The sequence below is a fragment of the Molothrus ater genome, chromosome 3, assembly GCF_012460135.2.
Source record: "Molothrus ater isolate BHLD 08-10-18 breed brown headed cowbird chromosome 3, BPBGC_Mater_1.1, whole genome shotgun sequence".
NCBI classification, from domain to species: Eukaryota; Metazoa; Chordata; class Aves; order Passeriformes; family Icteridae; genus Molothrus; species Molothrus ater.
The window spans coordinates 107,478,063-107,502,280 of record NC_050480.2 but is presented as its reverse complement, the minus strand read 5'-3'; the positions used below and the strand labels follow the sequence as shown (position 1 = coordinate 107,502,280).

The window sequence follows — 24,218 nt, the reverse complement described above, 5'->3', positions numbered from 1 at the left end:
TCTTTCCCTGTGCACATTTTGGTTTCTTCTCTAAAGTAGCAAAGCATTTAGGTAAAACAGCATTGTCTGCACCACTGGACACAAGCACTGAGGTAATTGTTGTTCAACAACTTTGCAATGCCCTTTTCTTCTTTAATTAAATTAACCACAAAATGTACAAACACAAATACTGAGAAAAATCTGAGTCGTACAGGAAGGAGGAAAAAAATTTATGTGCCAGGAAAGGACTTTGTTCCCCACTTCTACCCAGGCAAAGTGGGAGAGAAAAATACAAGTAAAACTGAATCCCTTCTTTCTCAGGGAATATGACCATCTTTTTTTTTTATCCCTGGAAGGCTCTGGCCAAAAAAAAACCCCAAAAAAACTAAAAACCAGAAGAAAGAAATCTGCCCAAAGCCCCTTTTAGGCAGAATAATATTTGTGTCTTTGCTTTTAAACTGCTTTTGGAAACAAAAGAATGTAAGTGAGATTTTATTTTAGAAAAGCCACTTTAAGCTCATGTGTTCCTTTGGTCTTAAAGTTACATGATAATGTGTGGGGCTGGAGCTGTGTTCTAAAAACCTGTGGTATTGTCCATGGCAGGTCGGTGTTTGCTGTGCCACATCTGTTCCAGGGAGAGCTGCAGGTAGAAGAATCTTTCTCCTCCCCTGAAGAGAGGCAGGAGAAAAAGTTTCTTCCCTGCTTGCTGCTACTCTGGGTTGTTGGTTTGCTATTTTTTTTTCTCCTTTTCAATTCCCAGTGGGGTGATTTGCTCATGAAAGTACACAGCATTTTTTTTCAAACCAACAGATCTAGGATTCTGTATGTCACATGTCCAACTTTGGCAATATGAAAAACCACATTTGTTTAAAAGACATTGGTACATAAAACACATTTACTGAAACCCTAATCTTAGGTTCTTAAAACAGATGTGCAGAAAAAAAATATCTACAAAGAATGGCCCATAAAACAAAAAATAAAAACATTTAAAGTAAAAATTACAATGAATTTTTCCAGTCATTGTAAACATTTTCCTAATTATTGCTTTTAGAATGATTAATTGCATAATAAATTATGAAGTACTATCATTGAAAAAATAATTATGGATAAATGATTGTCTCTTAGTAACTGGCGAGGCAATGCAGAGTCCTTTGCCCCTTTTTATGCCCTGAGAAAACAGTAACTTTGGAGTTCCTTCTTTCAGCTGGAGAGCGTAGGGAAACTACTGTAAGCCAAGATTGCTTTGCAGCATTGAAACTATGTACAAGCAACTGCTACAGGCACCCTGACTTGCCAAGTCATAAATAAAAAAAAATCACTTTGCCAAAAAGTCTTAAGGGTCCATTGGTTCAATTGTTTCTTGCTTGACCTTTACAGGTAACAGAGGTAGTGGGTGACCGTGAGGCAACTTCATAACTGACATATCTGACGACTCGTAAAGGTTGCATCCTGAGGAGATAAGCCCATTTCCCAGGTTCCTCTGCAGAGAGACTTTCAGGTTAGCTCCTTCCATTTCCCTCCTGAGCATGGTCAGTATATCCTTCTCCACGATCGATGTTAAGTCGATATTGTCCTCCACTTCTTCCAGCTTGTCAGCATTGTCACTGATGTCGAACTTCTCGATCTCCTCGTTGATTCGGTTCAGGTCCTCCATGGAGCGGCCGGAGGCCGGGGCGACGGGGCAGTTGCCCTTCAGGTGGACCTGGAGGCTGCAGAAGTGAATGTAGCTCTTGTGGCAGTGGATGCATTTGTGGGGGCGTTCCCGGGTGTGGAGACGCTTGTGCAGCTTCAGGTGCACAAACTGGGTGAATTTGGCTGGGCAGAGCTTGCACTGGTAAGGCTTCTCTCCAGAGTGGAGCCGCAGGTGGGTTTTGAGATTGCTGGTGCTGCTGAACCGCTTGTGACAAACCTAATGTGGGGGGTGGCAGAGAAACAGCGAATGAGTGGGAGGCGATTTTATGGTTTAAATCACAGACACCTAGGAGGAGACGGCAGGATGAAGCAGCAGCTTTCTATATCTTCACACTTTCTCACAAAGGGAAAAAAATCCCCACCTTTTTTATTTAAATATTGCTGAATGTCATTTTGAGTGTGGCTGATGGCAAAACTGTATCAGGCAGGTGTTGCTCTAGCAGGCTGCAGGCAATCGTGCTGTCTCACAGACGCTGCTGCACCAGGGCTGGGCCCGGCTGTGATGCAGATTCTGGCCCTGAGCAGCCAAGGGTTTGTCCCTCAACCCTCCCTGCACACTGTAGGGGGTGTGCAAAGCCCTGCCATCCCTTTGGCCTCCAAAGGAATCACCTCTCTCTCTGTGTTACATACCTGACACTCGTGGGGTTTTTCTCCCGTATGTACCAGATAGTGCTTCTGGAGGTGAGCCAGCTGCGTGAAGCCCTTATTGCAAGTCTGGCATTTAAATGGTCTCTCTCCACTGTGTACTCGGAGGTGCACCTAGGGAGAGACAAAGCAATTAACAATTTGCAGTTTCCAGTGCTACAACAAAAGTGCTTTCAGATGTTTCCTAAAGTCAGCGGAAGAGCCCCATTGCCAAAATACAATGTTATCTAGTTAATTAGGTGGCGTCAGTATTAAAGCACACAACCACGCTTTCTTGCTGGGGGATACTGTATTAAGCCCAGACACATAAACAGCCTAACAAAGCAAGGGAGGCCTGACCCTGCTTTTCCTCGAAAGCCTACAGGGAGAAACCTGAGCCTTCAAAGAAGGCTCCTGTCTTATTCTCCACTGCCTACCTTCAGATTGGAGAGCTGGCCAAAGGTCTTGGAGCAAACATTGCATTCGTACTTGATCTTCCCATTCTGCTTTTTCAGTGGGTATGGGAGGGTTTTGTAACCGGTCACATTCCTCTTACTTTTAATGAGATTCATGGCTTCTTCACCGCCGGTGGCAGCCAACACCACTGAGGTAGGTTTAGGTTGCATTATGTGTTCCGAACTGGCTGCTGTACCAGCGGTGGGGGACCCACTGGTAGGGCTGCATGGCTTGTCCTTCATGCTGGCAGCAGCGCCCGTGATAGAGAAGGCACTGTTGGGTGCTGGTATGAGGAAGTCTCTTGGATGATCAGGCTGCAGCAGTCGACGGCCTCCTTCACTGGGCAATGAGCTGGGGAGCGTGGTGGGGTTGAGCATGTGGTGGGAAAGGCTACCTCCACTGAGCAGGTTGCCATAAAGAGGGTACATCCTTGGGAAGAGATTGAAATTGTTGATGCCATTGATATTGTTCAAAGCGCTCAGGTTATTACAGCTCATATTGAATGGAGGTAATAGGAATTTGGGGTAATGGGGGTTATAGGACGGTAGAAAGGCAGGTGAGAGGTGGCCAGGAGGTGCATATCCAGGATAAGACCCCAATCCTTCTGAGCCATATGATCCGTTCAAGTAAGAGTATGGCTCTCTGTGCTCTTGGGAAGTAGGTGCCAGAGGTGAAACTGTGACCCCCGGACTACTGTGAGGGCTTGAACTTTTTAAACTTTGGTCTGGGCTGCTCCTCCCGGAAGGACTTGGTGTAGTAGATGCCTGGATGGGTGAGTGAGTGATGTAGCTCGGTCTGTCCATGCCATATGCTAAGGAAGCTTTCAGATAGTCTTCAGGAATGTGAGGTCGGATTGGGTAGACAACTCGAGGGAAGAAACACCTCTCCGGGCTATAGTTCTTATGTAAATCATCCAAGTCTTTTTCTGGAGTAACTGGTGAAATGTTGGTCTGAAAGAAGTCTTTTCCTTTAGGAGGATTGGATTCCATTTTCAGGATTTCTTTCACACTGTGCTCCTTCTTTGGGACACTTTTCTGATAAAGCTCATCTTTATCAGTGCTGTGCTGCTTTGGATTAACGTGGGTTTGTGCTGAAATACAAAGACAAGATAACGATTATTTAGATATGCCACTGGTGCTATCTCTTTTCAAAACAGAATCTAACCCCTACAAGTTTAGTGGGAAGGAAGGGCTACTCTCAGAGATGAGCAATCATTCAACGTGCCACAAAAGTAATTGTGTGAAGAAATGCCTGCTGGTATTAAGTGTTAATAAAAAGCATTGCTAATTTAAGGGATACCAACCAGTACATAGAGATCTGGATGATGATGCATTTGCAGAGTGCCAGCCTCCACTCTGCAAACTGATTTCAACTTTCTTACCCCTTGAATTTGCCTAGCTTTGCTGTTGAATGTCTCTTTAAGAAGTATTTCTAATAAATGTGGTAATGAGCATTTGTTCACAATGCAGGTTTAACTGAAGGACTTTGCAGAACACAAGCTCCCAGAAATGTTCCTCAGTAAAATAACAAGGCATGACAAATCAGGTTTTGCCAAACCGCAGCAGTCACTTCACCAGCCAGTTCAATTACTTACAGTACCAAAAAAACCATGGCTGGCTAGGATGAAAGCCTTCTTCAAAGAGAAGGTATTCTCCATCAGTAAACAGATCATTACTCATTAAATATACTGCTTAGGAACATCTACAACAAAGCAGACTATTTACTGCAGATTTCTGTGGCATTCAGTCTATGCAAAACTCCTCTGCTTACAGCTGTATTTTATAAAAAAAATGCTGAAGCAAAGCAAAAGAAAGCAAGACTGGTTGGCTCCAGCTTAAGTTGAAATGTGCTGTAAAAAAAAAAAAAGGGGAAAGAAATATGTATTTAGAAGGACATAGAAGCTAGCATACATTCATCTCAGGTCAGCACATACTCTATTTATTTGTATTCAAAGACCTTGCTATCTGGACATAATACAACCTTAACAGCACACTGAAGATAATTTCAGTAAAAAAACAAATCTGCCTTTACCTTTGTTACATAATCTTGATTACTTGTAAGATATTTTATTTGGGGGGGGGGGGGCGGAACTAAGAAGGTTTCATAATCATAGTTAGTTAGTGCAAGGCTTTCCATCAGGAGGTACAAGCCAACACCAGTAGGTACGTGACTCAAGAACACTGCAGTCCTTTAGAAACGTTTCTGCTCCCGTGGCTGACTGTTCTTACTTCACTATCTGAGGTGAGAAACAGTTATTTCTGATTTTTGGAGGATCATCTGAACCAAGTGAGGAACATGAGAACAGGCAATGACCATGCTGCTTTGAATACAGATTCTTTGCTTCACTATTCACTACCCTGATGGAATCTATCATTTGGCAACATTACCCTATAAGGCAAAGAAAGCCATTTATTAAACTTATCCAAGAAAACAGCTGCCTGCAAAACATGCTCCTACTTACAACAACCCACTTTACAGTAGCATCCGTTTTGAAATGGCATTAGACTAGTAACAAGCAAATTTAGTTTGAGATTTTTGAGTAGTTTGGATATTTTCAAGCTCCAATGAAATGCAATCGAACACAGTTAGGTTCAATTAAAATATTTATGATAAAACTTTAAAGTGTTGCACAGCAAGCATATGCACACATAAGCACACAGATAGCTTCCCAATTACTTCTCTTAGTGTCCAAAGTTTAATGCAGAGCTGTATCAAAAATAAAGTAATAATGTGTTGTGTTTTCCAGCTTTAAAAAACATTTACTTTCTTTGGCAATTTTGTCTGTACTCCTGGGCTGATAACTCATTTTCTAAACGTCAGCCAGATTTTGGGGCATAGCACAGAGGTCCTGCTAGGTTCAAGAAGCTCCAAAATGGCACTGTAAGTAATATTATCTGTATCTTCTTATCAGCTGCCTTTCACCACAGCAGTGTTTCAGAGCAAACATTCCTGGTGACACTATCAGCATCGGGAAGTATCAAGACCAGGCAGTACTGAAACCTGGACAGGGGGGGTGGGAGGCAGGACTAGTGAAGCCTTGCAGCAGGAAAAATAAATAAATACCACCTTATCAGGCCCATATCAGTTTCTCAGTGGGGTCTGTCAAGCAGGAAGTTCAAATTGACACTTTTCTCTTTTAAAGAAAAAAACCCAGGGGGAGGGGAAGAGGAAGGAGAAATGCCGGTGGTGCTGGAAAAGTGATAGAGAAACTGGGGCCTCTTCAGCTGGAGAAAGAGCTCCCACTGTCACAAGGTTAAACATGAGGGTGGGGATGTACGTGCCTTATGTGCAGGAGCAAGCCCAGGAGTGACAGAAAGGAAGCTCATGCAGAGATCGTAACTTTCTTTGTGCAACAATCCCATGCTCTCTCTTGACTGACTAAAGATAATTGCTCTTTTCTTCCCTTCTGAATTTTCCCAGTAAAGCTGTCCCTCCTATTAATTTCCATGTGTAGACAGAAGTTATGATATTTAAAGATATTTTTTCAAGTCTAACTGTGACAGGTCTCTTTAGTTTGCAAGCTATCTTTGGTCCATAAATCCCCTCTTGGCTTTTTCCCTTATTACCTGAGCACACGGGACACTTGGGAACACCAGAGAGACCAAAACATAAACAAGTGTGTCAGCACTGTGTAAAATAAGAGAAGGTAATGTCCAGGGCCAAGGAGAGGTTCTTCAGTTTTATACTGAAGGTGTATTTAAACCAGGGCTGAAACTGATTGAGAGGTTTACAACCCTTCTTGCTGCTCTTAAAGGAGCCATACTTCAAAGTTAAAGAGATATATTTCTTATAAATGGATTTTTTTTTTGAACTTGTGATCTTCAATTTAAGTTTTTACCAATCAGAATGTCTCCCATTCACTCTTGAAATGCATTTCTCCCCCCCACCCCCATATACACACACATACATATACAGTAAATATAGGCACATACTCCTCCAAGATCTGTCTAGTTTCTGTGGTCAGAGGGACACACAGAAAAGAGATTCACAACAAAACAAGAATGGTGCAGCTGCATTTCTAAGTTACTGATCTGAGGGTGATGGGGGGGGTGGAAGAAAGGAAAAAAACCCAGACATGCCTCTTGGGGATCCTGACACTTCTAACTGAGGTCAACAGATTATTTGCTCAGATCTGAGAGTAGTGAGTGCATGCAAGAGGAAAAGGGACAAAACTCCTGTTACTTTTAAGTATTGATAAAACTTGGGTGAAGGAGTTGCCTGAAGTCACTCCGGTGTGGGTGTTCCAGCTACAGACTGCTGCAGAGCTATAGACTTTGCTCTCAGTTCCTGTGCTCTGAGCTGTAGCCTGAGAAACATTTCATAAAAACAATGATCTGTTCTTTTCTAAAAACTTGAAAAACGGTTGTAGGCAGACAGTAATTGCAACAGTAATTTCAGGAGTGAGATGGTACTGAACACTTCGAGTGGTAGAGCTTAATTATGCCGATTCACATTTTCGATCTAAATTAAGCACCTCTTTTGCTAGTAGAAAGAGAACCTCGAAGTTGTGAAGCTGGCAAAACAAAGACTGTTTCCACTCAAAATGAGAACAGAGACCAACATTCAGAAGTACAAAATTTGATCATCTGTTTTCTAAATGTGTCCATAGCAGTGTGACATGCCTTTGAAAACCTTTTGCTCAAAGAAGGTCTTTCTGGGAGCCTTCAAATAATTCTCAATATTAAGACAACTTCAGTCCTCAAATTCTGATTCTGTGAAGACAACTTCTCATATCATTTAAAAATCATTTTCCTGAGCCCTTTTGAACATTCCAGGAGGCATTTTTTTAAGCAAGTGCAGATGTTTCCTCTCAACCCAAACAGAAAAGCTTCAAAACCAGAAAGTGAAACTGTCCATAAACAAAAGGGAAAGCGAGCGACAGGGCTGAGCTAACGGCCAGCATGTCAGGGCCAGCAGGAAGAAGAGAAGAATAAATCGCATTTAAGAAAAAAGCATTACAAAGTTAATCTTCATAGAACTGGAAACATTTTAAATAATGTCTTTCTGAACCTGTTAACAAAACAAAAAGATTGCCAAATATTTTGTAAATATGCAAATTATCTTCCCCCAGCTTGAACTTTTTTTCTAAAGCTTGACCAAAAGATGTCACCTGCCTGTACTTGACTGAGGAGACAAACATGACATGAGCAGCAGGAAGTTGCATCATATGATTGCAATATATGAACATTATTATCAAATAGTCATGTCCTGAGTCAATGCAATTGTTTGGATTTTGTTGGGTTTTTCTTGTTTGGTTTTGGTTTGTTTTTTTTTTTACTGTTACCCTCTCCACCCCTTCATCCTAAAATAATCCTCCCATGTTGAGGTAAGAATGAAATTCTAAACCATTTGGAACCGCCAAAGCAAATTTCCTCAGTGTTTGCTAAATAAAATATCACAGACTAAAAGACAATCTGAAGGAGCAGTTGAATGAGCTTAGGCACATTTAACAAATTACTGAAAATTTATTTTTAGCAGAATACAGAAATCTTGTGCCACCATACTTAAAACTATTTACTGGACAATGGCACCATCTGAAGGTGACATCTCCAATCTTGACAGAAAACATTAGAGACCTCAAAAGAGGCAGGAAGGGAATGACATTTGAGTTTCCAGCACTGGGATAATGTGGAGTCTCACCTCTACCACTATTGTGCAACTCCTTGCAGGCACTTCAACATCCATTTGAAGTTACGTAGCTCCACTTGGAGCTAATCATGGCTGTGAAGGTAGGTGTGTGCTCCAGCGTCTGAAGGACTGGGTCAAAGGCCCCAGTTCAGGAAAACACAGAGGACAGGGTTAAACCCACAACTAAGTACATGCCTAATTGCTGTCTTGCATCTGGATGCTTTCCTTCTGCGGCACAAATGAGCTAATGCTGGGGAAGTTACCTTTAATTTGAAAGTTTGCTGTTACACAGGCAAGTAGATGTTACATGTGGGTGTGTAAATACATTTATGCTCTAAAGTGGTAGTTCTCTCATTTTTGAGGCCACTAATTACAGGAAATAAAGCCAGAGAAATTCCCTGATACATTTTTCCCCGGAGGCCCATCCTGCTCTGGTGCTTAAAGAGGAGCTAAGGTGCTGAACTCTAAGGCTGTGATCCCCAAACCCTTGAGGCACTTAAAGCAGCTGCCTGTATTTTAAGTTGGCAAGACTGGAAGGTCTCTGTAGGTGTGTGTCCCAGCTGGCCTCTCCTGTGCTGGGCAGCCAGCCAAGGTAAGACTCTTCCAAAGCCTCCCACAGGCACCAGTGTGCAGTGCACACCAAGACACAGCTAAGGGAGAGATCTGGGTGCAACACACTATGGCCACTGGCTGCCTCCTGCCCACACCAGCATGTATCCCATGGGAGGAGACTCTGACTTCGGCTTGCCTCTTGGGACCTAGACCCCAACTTTCCCTCCCTCCTCCTCAGTGGGTGCCAAAACCAGCAGCCACAGGCTGGGAGAGGTGGTGATGCACCCCTGCTCTTCTGAGGGAAGCCATACCACTTCAAACACCAAATTATTAGCAATCCATTTGGCTGGAGAGGACTTTCCTGACTTCCTAGCAGGTTGGGGGGGAGGAGGGGGTCCCCTCAAGCAAGGCTGTGTTCAGATGTCTTGCTAAGCCAAAGCCCCACATCTGTAGCAGGTACGGGGTGCCAGAGAACTGGGGACAAACTCCTGCACTTTACTCACGGATGAATGCAGTGCCAGGGTACCTTGGCCAGCCTTTGTGACAGAGAGAGGCTGGAGAGGCAGCACGATGCTCTCTAATTTTAGATTTAACTAGTGGCCTGGGAGAAAGGAGCAGAAGAAAGCTAAACAGTGCTGGCATTCACAGTAAACTCATCTGGTTCCAGTACTAATGCTGGAAAAACCACCCCTGCTTGCACCATTGCTACAGGGACTTTGGCAAATAAAGATCTTTGGGAGACTTTTGGATTTTTCCTCCACACTTTTCAAAAGGCTAACTTTAGAAAACCTCAATCCTTATGGTACCTGTAGGGTTTTTGGCCCATCTGCAGGCTTTAGGCCTGATTGTGTTGCTCACAAGAATGAGGGGAGAAGAAAAAAAAAGTGAGAAGTTTTTCTCATTTTCTGAATTGCTATTTTCTTTAGGTGGAAGGAGCTAACATAAAATTTCTAAATAGTTTAAATGTAATTATCTTAAAAAGGGGAAAATGTCTATTTCAAACTCAGTAGCTGGAAATACTGCAAACATTAAGGCTGAACTACAAAATTGTGGCTCAGGTTTCCATTTCTTTAAATCCTTATACTGAGCCTACTACTTTTACTGAAATCAGTTATTCTGCCAAGTCCAGACACTCCTAGTTTTGACCTGATTAAGAGTAACCAGACACAGTAAGAAACACTTTACAAATACATTAACTGCTACTTCTGCAAGGAAGCCCAAGGTGCCAGCAGATGCAGGAAACTGAACCCGTGTTTGTGTATCCTCCTAGCTAGTGACCAATGTGCCTGACTAGATTTTAGCAAACTCCTCATCCACCAGAGCCCTACATGCTGCTCTCTCATCTCACCTGCAGGTCCCACTGAAAAGCCAACAGCTCATTATATCAGGAAATAAAACTGCACAGAGAGTGGTGAAATGACATATGTGCAAAGATGACAGACTCAGTGAGACAGTTTCTGAATAGAGAATATAGCTGCATAAGACATTCCCTCCCTCTCTTCCCTCTGTCATTAGGAGACAAGTTTTCTTCTATTAATTTGTAGGGAAAGACAAAAAGCTAGTGAAAGGGTGACACCCACAGAGTATAGATGTACTTTTGATTAATCTGCATGTGTGATACAAGTTTTATAATATGGGATGACAGTTCTAATGATCCTCAAGTAACATTGCTATTTTATAACCCATTCCTTGTTGCCAAATAACTGTAAATAGTTCTTTTTATTAAAAAAAAAAAACAAACAACAAAACTGCTTGCAGTTTTTCCTTCAAGTTTCAATGTAGTCACTGGCAGAAGGACAAAAGAATACTCTGCTTTAAGAGCAGCAGCAGGGGAAGTAGCCTAAAAGTCCACTGAGAAGTCAGCAAGAATCTTTTCTTCTCTAGAAGGGGCTCTGGGTGAGGTGTCAGGCAGTGATTAAGCGAGAAGTAAAGCACCAAGGCTGGAAATAATCAGAAACCACAGAGGAACACAAACTCCTGGAAACACCTCTTCCCTCTGCTAGCAGTGCTAGTATTTTTGAACAGAAAATGAAAGCTGCAATAAAAAGTCAAGAAATGGGGACAAAGTACACTGAGCTCAAAACACAAGTAACCAGATGAGAAGACCACAGGAGGTTTGCTCCCACAAGATAAGTAAGGGTAGATGCAAGGCTCAAAGTGCGTTATGCAGTAAACACGTATTTTGTCAGACACCTAGACAGAGTCATGGCACATTGCCACTTCCTGGTACAGTGAGGGCAGCCCTTTGGGAGCATGAGTGGACAGCCTTTAGTATATGCTACCAAAGCAGACTTTTGCTCAACACACCGTGAGATCTGAAATTGCACAGTCTGAGAGAGAGCCAACAGCGATGGTTAGGAAGACAGAGGTCAGGTTGTCTGTCCAGAATTTCACCAGATAAGACTCAGATTGTAAACAAACAACTACTCAGATTTTATAATCTCTTTCCATTTGAACAGGCACAGGGAACTCATTCTCTTGTGTTGGGTTTTTTAATTCCCCTTTTCCACTCCAAGCTACCTCCTGTGACACAACAGATGATGCAGCTGTGTAATTATACAACTTATTATTAGATCGTATAGGCAGAAGAGACATTACTAGCATTCCTTGTTTATACTGTAATCCACTTACTGAGGTTCATCATTGTCAGCTCTCTGGAGGGGGGATAGTGCAGCCTCTCTGCAAAGTCTCGGCAATACCACACAAGCAGCTCTTGGTTGGCAGGGATGGGCTTGATGGTATAGAAGTAGATGTTCATTCCATTCTGACAAGCAGCCAAGTTCTGCTCCTGAACAGAGTAGCCAGGGTTTACATAACGCATCCAGTTGCTCTTGTCCTCGTTAAATCCATCAATGAAGTGGTGAAGTTCACCACTTGAATAGATCTGGAATAGAGAGGAAGTGCTTGTGAATATATATACATATATATAGGCACAATATGCAACATGTAGGCACAGAGTCCAGAGGGGAAAAGTGATAAGCTCCTTTTTTTTTTTTTTAAGATGAAGTAAGAGTTCAAGCTGTGTTCCTGCCTTTCCAACAATGACATCCTCTGAGTTAAGAAGGTCTTTAAAGGCAAGTCCACAGTCACCTTTTCCATTTAATCTTAGCTAGTTTTGGAAAACAAGACCCAAAATCTGAAATGCAGAGTACTCTCTCTGTGTGAACAGTCTACCTTAGAGCCCTTTTCCTGGTGCTCTGATCAACAAGTAGGTGATGCTGATGAGGGCAGGTCTGAGTACACGCTTGCATTAATGCTTTGAGTCACCTGTGTATAAGACTGACTGGCTGTGCTATGTCAGAGTTCTCGCCTCTTTCTATGGCCTCTGTACTTGCAGTTTCCTACCACCTCCACCCAAAGGTTTAAACTATGCAAACATTCTCCACCCCCCAGAGTCCTAAAGCAACACTTGCTCATAGCTGAACTGTAACCCTTTTGTAGGAAGGCTGGGCGAGGCAAAGATGAAATTCACCTGCCATAACTGAAGAAAGACCTGACCAGGGGTTAGCCCATGAGATGTCACTTTTCCTACCAAGGGACATGTTCTGACTTGTCCACAGAGGGGCAAGAAAACATGAATCTGAAAACTGCTCAGCAGTTTCAGGGGAAAGAAGTTCCCATCACTGACAGAAGCTACTGTTTCTTGAAATAATAAGAGAATTATTTAAAAAAAGGAAAAAAAAATCAAGAGAAATCCAGGAAACACGCTTGTAAAAACACACTGTTTACTCTCAAGGGGAGCTAGCTCCATGCTGGATGAAATGGGGTTCCTGGTTTTCTGAAAACAGATGACCAGGCAAAAGCCAGACCTTGAAGTGGGAGCAGCTCGCACCAGCAACGCACCTCGCTGAGCAGGAAATGCCTTTCCAAAGGGGAGACAGAGCTTATCTGGCGGAGAAAACCCTCCGCGGGGTGCTCCTGCCCGTGTGCCCCCAGCACTGTCTCCCGCACCTCTCCGGCCGGCCGGGACCCTCCCGTGCCCCCAGAGCCCGGCGGGCACAGAGGGGAGGCGGCCTGGCCCTTTAACGCGGGCCGTAAACACCAGAATCACTTTCTTTAAGAGTAACTTCCTGTAAACTGAGAAGGGGGAAATACATGTGGCCTCATCAAAGCAGCTTGCGAGAGATTTTGCGGTGTGTTTGTTATGAGAAAATGGAAGGGAGCCGGGCGAGTTGTGCTGCATCAAGAGGAGCCTCCGCGTTTCTCTGCTCACCCCGGCTCGCAAACTTCCAGGAACGCGGGGCTCTGGCGCTTGACGCCTGCCACCACTTCCCAAACCAGCCCTCCACCGCTCCCACGCCAGGGCCACAGCCCCGGCTCCCCGGCAGAGGCAGCCCCCAGCTCCCACCTATTCTGGGGAAGGCGCGCCCAGATGTGCTGAGTCACGGAGCGCTTCCCAGAAGTGACGCGGGCCCGGCCGGCCCCGCTCCCCTGGCGCGGGCAGCGGCCCCGGGCGCCCAGCAGATGTTCCCGCTCCTGCCAGCGAGCCCAGGATGCCTTTAATAACATGTGGGAAGTTATCTCCCACAATTTCCTTTGCATATGCAAGGCTGTGTCAGACCCCTAGGAAGGAATTCATTTTCAGTGCAGCAGTCTGCCTTGAACGAATCAAGAGATTGTAACAGGGAATTTGATGATGCCTAGGTGGCTCCCAGGATATTATTTCTGAGGATCCCTCCACGTTAAGGCTTAAAATCACATCATAAGAATGATGTCACGTTTCTCAGTGCAATATAGGAATGAAGTCCTGCAAGATCGCTGTCAGCCCCTCTTCCCTGTGTCAGCCTCCTGATCTCTTCCTAGACTGGACACAAGCTCCCAAAAAGTTCAACGAAAAGAAACATTTTGTGGCCTTGTTAATGTGAAAACAGTTGCCTGCTCGGTAAAAACACTCATGCAAATAACTGCCTGTGCAATGCTGTATTACATCGTACAAGGACGATCTGAGAAAACCAAAATGATTCAATTAGGTAGGAAGAAAGGGGTGTGGGGAATGCTGGTGCATGCCCTGGGTTTCACCTGGATATGAGGTTGGGATATTACTAAGGCAGGCAGGCACCTGAGTGCAGAGGCTTGGACACAGTCCCAAATCCACGGATTTAGACACAACCTACATGGCTAGAAGGCAGCAAAACAAATCCATGGAATGAGATGGGGCTGAAGGAATGTTCTCGAACAATTAATAATGCGTCTGTAAGGAAAATGAGGATTATGTCAACTGATAAACTGGAAGCATATTCCACAGCACAGACTGCCCACACCAAAACACATTGGCTGCTGCTTTCTTCCAGCTTATACTATGGAGTACAAATTAGGCACCACCTCTGGTGTTTGTCTCTTTTCCCTTTGCTGAGATTCATGAGCTGGTTTTTTAACAATTCTGAGGAGGCCTAGAAAGATTTATGAATTGAATGATACACGCTGAAGACTACCACCACTGTGTTACAGCAGCTCTATACAAGAAGCAGGAAGAAATGTCAGAAAATGTATCATAATTCCAGAGTGAAAGTTTATGCAGTACTTTAACAGCTTCTTCGTGGTGGGAAAAATCAAGGATGTGATACTTGCATAAATCAGAATCACTTTCCACTGTGAAGAAATGCAAAATAACCTGCCCTTATAGCAAGCAGCAGAACTATTTCTCTACAGAATCAGCACGGATACATTTTGGAAGAACGAGCCAGGAAGGGCTGTGCATCTCCACCGCTCTCTCCACCCACACAGTCCCTACATCCAAGACAGCCAGGCTTTTAACTCAGCTTAATTCACCCACTGGCCCTGTTTGTGCCTGGCCACATACAGAGGCTGTCCCCTGCATCACACAGCAGGAAGTGACCCAGCTTCTCAGCCATACTCATTTAGTGATCTGCTCACTGCAACAACGTGGTGATGTTTTTTCCTACTTACCCGCCAAAAGTATTTTCTGTTTGCATTCTTGGGAACCGTATCACTGGTATAGATCTCTCCCACCAGGGGTCCAAAGCGTGTTCCTTTTGGGATGTACTCTTTGCTTATCACTCCAGTGACCTACAAGAAGAGCAGCACAGGATCAGTCCATTGCCAGGAGAAAATGAGAAGTCTCCCTCTTCTCCCCTGTCCCCCAAATGTAACAAGGTAAAGCAAACAATGCAACAAATATTCTGTGACAGGTCAGCAAAACAGAAATGAATAAATGAACAATCGTGTTGGTTACAATATGAACAGTTTTTTTAGGTACTAGCATTTTCCTAAGACATATGGAGCTGATGATGAATACCACCTTAAAAATATGCTTTTTGGAAATACAAGAAGAAACAGTAAGCAAAATGTACAGAGACTGTCAAATATCTTCAGAAGTTATTTTTCCCTATCAAAGGCAACCCCTAGAAGTCTAGTTCCAGCAAACAAAAATATGCAATATCTATCAATCACTTCACTGCCACAGAGCTTGCTTTTCTAATAAGTTAGGAACTGGAATGACTGCTCTTCCAGATCAAAATGAAACCACCCTCCACCCCCCTCCATTCTTTGGTCTATACCCGCCCTGATAGCTAAAAGGAGAACACACAAAAAAAAAGACAACCCTCAGTTCTCTTACGAGCATACAGTGGCATACAAAACAGAATATGAAATGGCTCTAGGACATGTACTCACAGGTCACTTTCTTGTACAAAAAGGAATCATCAGTTCCGGTAACATATATTTTAAGTGGGTTTGGTCAGAAAAGGTGTAAGGATTTTGAAGAAAATGCTCCACTATGCTAGGTCTAAGAAATGTACTCTGGTTGTTCAGCTTCCTTCTTGACAGTAATTATACCAAAAAAAGTCACTGACCACAAATCAGGAAGCAATTCATCATTATTCAGAAGAACGTGCCTTGGAGTAACCCTTTGCAAAACTCTGCTGAGTTATTGGTTTTGTCTCTCTGTTTCTCACCAATCTTCTTAAATTTAATGTATCTAAACAATGTTAGAAAACCAACAATTTTGTAAACCAAAAACCCCAAGCCTTTGCAAGACTGATCTTGCTGCTCAGATAGTAGAAAAAAGGAAGGTAAAAAGCCCATTAATTTGGTATTAAAACCAAATATATTCTAAACTCTCATAGGAAAATGTATTAAACATCTTTCCACTTGTCTTGCCACAGATCTTGCCACTTGTCTTTCTGCTCACCAGGATTTCAGAACAAGACAGAAACACCAGAAGCAGTTGAGGAAGGCTGAGAACTGGGATTACTGCTGTCTGTACCCCACAAGGAATCAATGTCCGTACCAAAGCAGATTAGCACTCCTCAGACCCCACAGATAGCTCACTTCAGTGAGCTTTTCTATTTCTTTTAACAGTCCTTCTCAGCAAAGGATGGTAAAAACCCTGGACTATATGTAGACAGTGCTTCACAAATTAGCTAAGCCTTCTGATTTTCTCATGCTACATTTTCTTACATTTTGTGATCCTTAATGCGTGAGAGGCAGACAGAGAAATCCTTGCCTGTGTACTGGTCAAGATTAAAAATCCCAGCAAAAAAGGAACACCTAGCATAATTTCCTGTTAAATGTCAAAATAAAGGGGCCAAATAACAGCCATGGATTCAAGGAATCACCTGGAAACAGATTGCTGGGTGTTCGTGGTGGCTGTTTGTACTCGTTTGCATTTTAACATGTGTTTTCAGCACACTACAAAGAAAAAAAAATTAAAACATCAACAGCAGAGGTAGTTAAATGATCTATTGATCTGTGCATCTGGACTGAAGAGAGAGAAGAGGGACTTCCAGAAATTTTCTTACACCTACCATATGCTGAAACAAGCTCAGTGGCTCAGTTTTATTTTTGTCTTGCTTGTACATGTCTCATAGAGAGCTGAAAAAGGCAGATGTTCTTCTCATTTTCCCTATATATCTTAATTTACATCCATCTGCCCTCTCAAGCAAAGTTCACAACCGAGCTACAAGCACACCCTACCAGTTTTACTGCATGATAGCTTGAGATTTTTCATGGTTTTAAAAATATCTTGGCCTTAATTAAAACGACTTTAATGAAATTCTCAGAATCTCTAGAAATCACTCCTTGAACCAGTCAACTTGAAACACTCTCTGACACAGCAGATACTTTTTGATATCCACTTTATAGACAGCGCTAGTGTTCAGCTGTGCCAGGGGAGAAGCAAAGATGATTTCTCAGCCTGTACAGCCTGTACCCATCAGAACTTGGCAGAAGGTTCCGCACATCTGCCTGTGCCAACACTGAAGTTTTGCTAAACCGGGCTTTAAAGCTGTCCAGATGACTTTTAGCTGACGGTGGCTCTCAGGTCAGCAGTTCTCAGACTCCACTGTTCCCTCCCAAGCTCAGCTGCTAGGATCGATGAGGGCCACCCTGCAGGAGAAGGCCGCCAGCAGTGCCAAGGCAGCCCCCGTGCCGCAGCCAGAAGAGGCTCCTGCCCCGCCGCAGCTCAGCGGGGGCGGCTTAAGAAGAGGCCAGGAAGCCGGGAGCTGCCGAGGGCTGGCAGGCAGGACAGCGGCGCGGCTCCGGGTCCGGAGCCGGGGCTGAGCGGCCCCCGGGCTGCCGGAGGCTGTGCCGGAGCGGCACTTCGGAGCTGTGTCCGCCAGGTGTCCTCCAGCGCGCCGCTCCGCCCGCCGGGGAGCCCTTCCCGGGAGCCGCGGGGCGCGGGCGCTCCCCAGGAGCGGCGGAGCCCTTCAGCCCTTCAGCCGCCGCCCGGGCGCTGCCGGGCCCGCACCTCGCCTCACGGCTGCTTCCCCCCTCGTTCCTCTCCACAGGCCCTTACCCCTTCTCCCTTCAGAGCTCCCAGCGCTCCGCCGCGTCCCTCCTCTCCCTAGTACAACAGCATTTCCAGCAGGAAGGTGCAGCCCGGCCTCAGCCGGAGCCCGCTTGCCCGAGCGGGCCGGCTGCGAGCGGCGCCCGGGCGCGGCGGCGGCCCGGCCCGGCGGGGGGAGGCCGGGGCCGGCGGCAGCCCGGGACCGACCGCGGCCCTGGAACTGACCAGGGTCCTAATGCGGCGCCGGGGGCCCGCCCGGCCCGCTCAGCACATCCCGGCCGGCCCGCGGCCCCCGGGCATGAGGCGGCTGCGCTCCGGTCCCAAATCTGATCTGAGATGGCGCTTTGGAAGATCAGCGCTCCTTGCATCTTTGTTTGGGGAGAGGGCACTGAAGTACAACAACGACTCCTGCTCATTCTGCAAGGGGATGGTATTTTGCAATAGGACCACTAAACTGCTTTAAAAAACCAAAACACCGAACAAAACTCTCATTGGCTTCACTGAAACAGCAGCATTCTCCACACGCAAACAGGGCAGGCTGTTATGTGTCCTGAATTAACACTGATTTTAAATTTTTTTTAGCTACTAGTTCTATAGTTATGTATTTTTTACCCCTTTGTTCAGTGACCAGTTTTCTAAAACTTATGCCACAAAATAGAATGCTTTCAGATGGCTTCCTCGGCAACCACATAAAAAAAAATAAAAGCAATAGGGGAGAGCAAGTGTCTGAGGTCAGTGAGGCACAGTTCATTACAGCTCAAAATCATTCCTTTCACCAAAATCACTGATTCAGGGTCTGTCTCTAAGAAATGGCCTTATCAGAGATATGCAACAGTAATGGGTGGTTTGCCAAGATATGTTTTCCTCTGTCAAAACTCACACACCAGGATGAGATACTAGTAATATTCAAGATAGCAGAGTAACTCATTTTATATCAAGAAAGGCTGTTTGGGCTTTAAGCACCAAGACCAAAGGGAAGATTATTTAAAAAAATATTTTTAAATGTCTGCATGAAAAAATCATTCACATATGGCCTTCCAGAGCATAAGCCCGACACCACATTTCATCATTTTTTGACAATTGCCCAAACTGGGGGAAAGGATAAATAATTCACATACAAATAAATAAATAAATGACTTCATATAAATCTAACAGCCTAAAATATTATGAGCAGTAGTAATTCATTTTTTTAAATGCTGACACATTCTGTGAACTCACAGCAAAAAATGTGTTCTTCAGAAAAGTCCCTGATCAAGATCCAAGAATAAACAAGAGTATGATGACGTGTCATGGGCTCCCTTGCAAATTGCATAAACCTTTAAAGAGGAGCTCCACAAAGCATGCAAGGAGAAGATATAGAAAAAGCAGCCCTCCCCTAACAGCAGCGGCCTGTACTTCCTCCCTCCCTAAGCAGGCATGCAGTACTTTTCCTGCTCCAGCCAGAGATACAATACCAATCATGACAGAACTAGGATTTAATGATCTAATCATGACAGTATCAGCATTTCACAAGCAATATATTATAAATGCTTTTTTGACAATAAACTGACTCAGCATTTTAGACTCTCAACCAGATGAAACCATAGCTTTCCCCAAAGTTAACAATGAAGACAGCTCACATCTGAAACCCACTGGCAAACACGCACGTATGCATCCCTCAAAGTCTTACCTCATCCTTTTGCAAGTGAAAAAAACCCACTCTCCTGAGCTGTCAGGACTCCAGTGGTTTTCCATGAGGTCAAAACCAGAATCAGGCTCCCTCACTGACCCACAAACACCAACACGCAAAAGCAACACATGTACCCAGTCCTGACCTCACTAAACAAAATCGAACTTGGAAGGCAGACAGAAGAAAAATATAGCGTTGCATGTCAGAAGTTCCTAGCACACAAGCAGATTATGCCATTTACAACTACTTCACCCTGCAGATGAGTAGCAAATGAGACCTGTCTGAACATTCTCCAGAATGTAGCCTTCACAGAAGGTGGGCAAAAGAGCCCAATCATATCGGCCCTTCCTTGCAGAGCTACCTTAAAGATAGTCAGGGGCTTAAAAGTTCCTATTGCTCCTTAGGGTAGGTGCAATTCAGCACAAAAGAAAGACCGGGGGGAGCTTTGGAGAACAAAAGGAGGATGTCCTATATTCAGACTCCCACTAGCAGGGAGCTGCACGGGTCACATTTTACAAGAAAGAACCAGCAATCTTTCAACAACTTCTCTCTCCCCCCACCTCTTATACAGAGATGGCAGCAATCCTCCTGATTCACTGACCTGAGCCACGGCATAAGGAAATTACACCTTGGTGTTTCCAAACACAGTGTTGGGAATTTTGAAAGCTCTCTGGATGTCTCCAGCCACAGCAGCAGGACTCTACAGGGGCAGAGGGAGCAAGCAGCCTCAGCAGCCAATCAGTCATCAGCCGGCGGCCAAGGACCGACCCGAGCTGTCACACTGCAACGCATCCTTCAATCAGAAATCCTCCTGTAACCCATGGCAGAGTCTCACCTTTATTTCCCTCTTCACACCAAACTAAGACCTATCTAGCAATGCGATAACACAAAACCAGGTTTCACACTTTTTTCTGGAGCATGACCTTTCTCTGCCAAAGTTCTGCAGGGCAGGGCAAGGCAGATGGGAAGAGTGATTTTAAGGAGAATTTAGCTTTAACCTCTTACCAAATGAGCTTGGCACTCTATTAGGGACTGCCAAGCTAAATTCCACGGTGTCAACACCCTTCAGCTGGGGGTCTGGCCCTGTTTCTATACACAGGATTAAACAAGTACCTGCTCTGGAAGGAAATATTTGATAGGCATGGATGAGTGTACCTCTTCTTTTCAGCTCTGTGGTCAGTATGTTTAGCCCAAGCAGAAGCACAGGTAATAGTTGCTATACCACAAGTCTCAGCACAGGGAGAAATGAAGGGTTGTCCCCTGGGTTGTTACGCTACTGAACATCACACCTAGCTATAATAGCTACTCTATACGAAGGAGTAAACACAAAACCAAATTGCTCATCCAGGCTTGTTTCTTTCCAGCCCTTCTGAAACAACAACAAAGAATGTACCCACTCCAGGGACAAGGATGGAACAGACTCGCACGGCTAGCTACCGGTGAAGATACTGTCCCAGATAAACAAAAGTTAATTTAAGCTACGACCACACTTCTGTCAAGCTCACTACAGTTCTACCATTACTTCCTTAACCGACATGCCAGAGTTTTTAAGAATTTAGGAAGTTGGGAATAGAACAACCTCACGAAAAGAATAAAGCAATTTCATAACCAAAGGGAAAACAAAAAGAAATAATTAAACACATTTCCAGGAATTTGTTTTTTTTTTTCCTTTACTTTTTTAAAGCTATTTATTGGACAACCGAGGCACTTTAATCTCTGAGCCAGAGGCAATGAATGGTCCTGGCAAACAGCAGCCTAGAAATTGGCACAAAGAACTACCCCACAGTTTAAATATGCTTATTCAGATGCTGTTCAAATTGTGTGAAAATTTAACTGTTTGAGAATTGGTACAGAACCAGTTTCAGGGATAGGTTGGCTACAATTTTCAGTGAAAATATTACACAACAGATGACCAACACACAGTTTCTTAAAAGAGTTATTAGGGTCGCATATGAAAGGCTAGCGGGCAGCATTTGTTGTTGTTGGTAGGGTGTGTGTGTGTGTATGCTAAAGAATCAAAGACAGGGTGAGCACACGCTTTCCAAAGCGCTGTGATTTGGCTTGTCTGACTCCAACCTTCCCCAGAGCACTGCCGCTTACCTCTTTGCAGTTAGATGCATATTTGAAAGTCAAGTTCCTTGGCAAGGAAGCCTCTGCCTGAGTTAGGGTGCCTCCATCGGCACTGGGATCCAGCGGATGATCATTTACAATATATGTGCACTTCTCTTCAAAATCAGCCTCTGTCCACAGAGTCATGTCAGCATCCTCCATGTCCATTTTCATTGTCCACTCTCTCCCTTTCACCAGATTCTTGAAACTCACAGCGTCCGAGCTACACTGTGTAGCAGCCTGGAAAAAAAGAAAACAGCCTTTAATCCTCATTGTCCTTCAGTGTTGTGGTTTCCGTTGATACAGTGTGACTAATACAGTAGTCTGTGACACTTTAAAAGCGTATGCAGGATAGTTGGTACAGTTGAGTAATAGCCAAAAAGCAGTGTAAACGAAGCTGCTCTGACTGAAGCAGCACTTTAAAATGCCAGTCTCGGTAGTAATGAGGGAACAAAAACAAAGAGGAGAAAATCCCTAGGCTGTGACAACCACTTTACCTTTTTCAGACCCTTTCCTTAATGCTTCAGAGAGAAAATAATATTCTGTGCTGAAGAAAATATGGGGTCATGGCCGTGAGACCACTTAGTCGCCTGTGGAAAAGCTGCCTCAGAAAAGTGTCACACAAACAAGGAGAGGAAGAGGAAAGGAACTGCTGTCTGCGTCTGAATGAAGCTAAAAATGGAAAGCGCATGTTGGAAGAGCGGAACCCAGCCTTGCCTCTTCCAAATGGGGAAGCCTGAACTTTCCCACCGGCTTTCAACACACAAACAACTTTCAAAACAACCTGCCCCCCCCCCCCCGCCTCCTCCTGACGTCCCCTTATCCTTTGGCATGGAAGGCTGAGAAAGCCGACATCCTGCCAGCATCACTGTAGCAGCAGCAGCCCTGTACAAAGCACTACAACATGTTCCTGGGGGTCAAAGCAAAAAGGAGCATGGGAAATAAATAAAATAAATATTTTTTTAAATTTATTCTATCCCTTTTGATTTCGATGGTACATCCTAGAATTTGTATCCCAAAGCAGTGGATATGAGCCTAGCAGAATAGTTTCAGCAAGTCCTTCAGCCCCTCTGTCTGTTCAGGACAGAAGCACTGTTATCTAACCTATCCTCGAACATGTATTAGGGTCGGGCTCTTTCCATAAGGTTCACGAGGAACCAAAATCTGTGCCTTCGCCGGTAGCTGAGAATAAGGCTCAATCCGGCGTAAAATCCCTTCATTTTTCCTTTTTGGATGCGCAGCTACTATGAAATTCACACCCCTACTCCGGGAAAAACGAAACACGAAGACTGAAAGCGCACGATTTTCCGAGAAAGAGGTTAAGGGCTGACTGACAGTGGGTTCGGGGGAGACCCCCGGGACGGGCTCCCCCGGGAGGCACAGCCCGAAGAGGCTGAGGCGGGGGTCGCGGCAATACACAGCCCCCCCGCGGCCGCCGCCGCCTCCGGACCGGCCCCGTGCCCCGTCCTGACCGCGGTCGAGGCGAGCAGTGCGACAGTGCCGGACCCTCGGCGTTGGAGGGGAAGAGGGGATGAACAGCGAAATTCGGGCCAGGGCTATGACAGCTGCGCAGCGGAGCGAAAGGGTTAATGCCGATCAGAGGAGCGCTCCCGATCCGGGAGAGGAGACGAGGAAACTTTTCCTCCGTCCCGCGGGCGCCGGGACGGGCGAGAAGCAAGAGCCGGGGAGGTGGAGACGGGGCTGGAAGAGGGGACGGCATCGCGCTCCTTACCGGGGCAGAGTCCGCGCGCGTTTCCACACCGAAGCCCACCGGCGGCGGCAAACCTGGCTCATTTCTACAGAGTAAACATTTCTCCTTCCTTCCAGCGGCCGGGTCCCCGGGAGACTGACTCACACCTCCAGCCGCCGCTCCCCTCCCGCTCCTCCCTCCCCCGGCTGTCACAGGTGCTGCTGCTCTTGCCGCTGGGGAACGCTGGGGGGCCGCCTGCCACAGCCGCGCTCTGCTCTCCGCTCCGTTCGCCCCGGCCCGCCCCGCCTTCCCTCCGCCGGCCCCTCTCACAGCGCGGGAGGTGGGGCCCTACCTGCGGACCCTGCCCCGCCCAGCCCACCCGCGTTGGGTTTTCTACATCACTGTTATTATTTTACTTTTTTTTCCCCCCTTCCTTTTGGCCCCGTGCGTCAGCTGGGAGAGCCGCGGCGCTGCCCCGCCGCCGGGATCTGCCGGGTGGGCGGGCACCGCGGCGTTTCGCGGAGAGCGCACCTGAGGCAGCTTTTACTAGAAATCTGTTTTCCGTGCTATTTTTAAGCTCCGGAGTTTAACACGTGCCCGCTTTCGTTCTTGCGCAGTTTGACTTAATAGCACTTTATAAAAAATACCAACTAAAATTAATTTACTGGTTTACTGATTAAAACTCGATTCAAAGTGCTTGCTCCCAAACCTCAATAATTATAGTACTTTACTTGAAATGACAAATTTGGGAGTTTCAGAGTTTTGATTTTATCCCTTTCCAGAGTCTCTAATCAGTGCCTGTAAGAGGAACTGGGGAAAACATTTCTGTTTCTTCCCTTAAACAAAACCTTCCCCCTTTCCCTTGGTAACAGCAGGGAAGCTCACAGCAGCAGGACACGGCACGCAGCGTTTCCGAGCCCGATTCCCTTTCGCAGCGCGGTAAGAAAACGAGCACGGGTCTCGCACGGGGTGATGTGCGAGCGGCCGTCCGGGAGCACACTGCCGAGGGAAGGAGGGTTGGTAGAGCAATCAACAGATCCCGGCACCCAATTTTTTTTTCCTCCGATCCAAGT

At 45.4% G+C, this 24,218-nt stretch overlaps 2 protein-coding genes and 1 long non-coding RNA gene across 3 annotated transcripts in view; 2 read left to right on the top strand and 1 right to left on the bottom strand.

Annotated features, from left to right (window-relative positions):
- ATG5 (autophagy related 5) overlaps positions 1-1,391 on the top strand; it is a 101,222-nt gene extending 99,831 nt beyond the window's left edge. Inside the window, exon 8 of the mRNA XM_036379469.1 lies at positions 1,357-1,391. Coding sequence (XP_036235362.1) covers positions 1,357-1,376 — 20 coding nt within the window. The 3' untranslated portion in view covers positions 1,377-1,391. The remainder of the gene's footprint in view (positions 1-1,356) is intronic.
- Positions 1,310-21,728, bottom strand: PRDM1 (PR/SET domain 1). Its single transcript, XM_036379466.2, has 6 exons — positions 21,447-21,728; positions 14,839-14,958; positions 11,563-11,815; positions 2,733-3,841; positions 2,302-2,430; positions 1,310-1,888 (listed from the first exon to the last, which is right to left on the bottom strand). The coding sequence occupies exons 1-6, from the start codon at positions 21,726-21,728 to the stop codon at positions 1,313-1,315; spliced, it is 2,469 nt and encodes an 822-aa protein (XP_036235359.1). The 3' UTR covers positions 1,310-1,312.
- LOC118684560 (uncharacterized) lies at positions 13,483-22,425 on the top strand. The gene is made up of 2 exons (XR_004979861.2): positions 13,483-15,045; positions 20,711-22,425. It is a non-coding gene; the product is annotated as an uncharacterized LOC118684560 (long non-coding RNA).
- Positions 22,426-24,218: the final 1,793 nt, after the last annotated feature.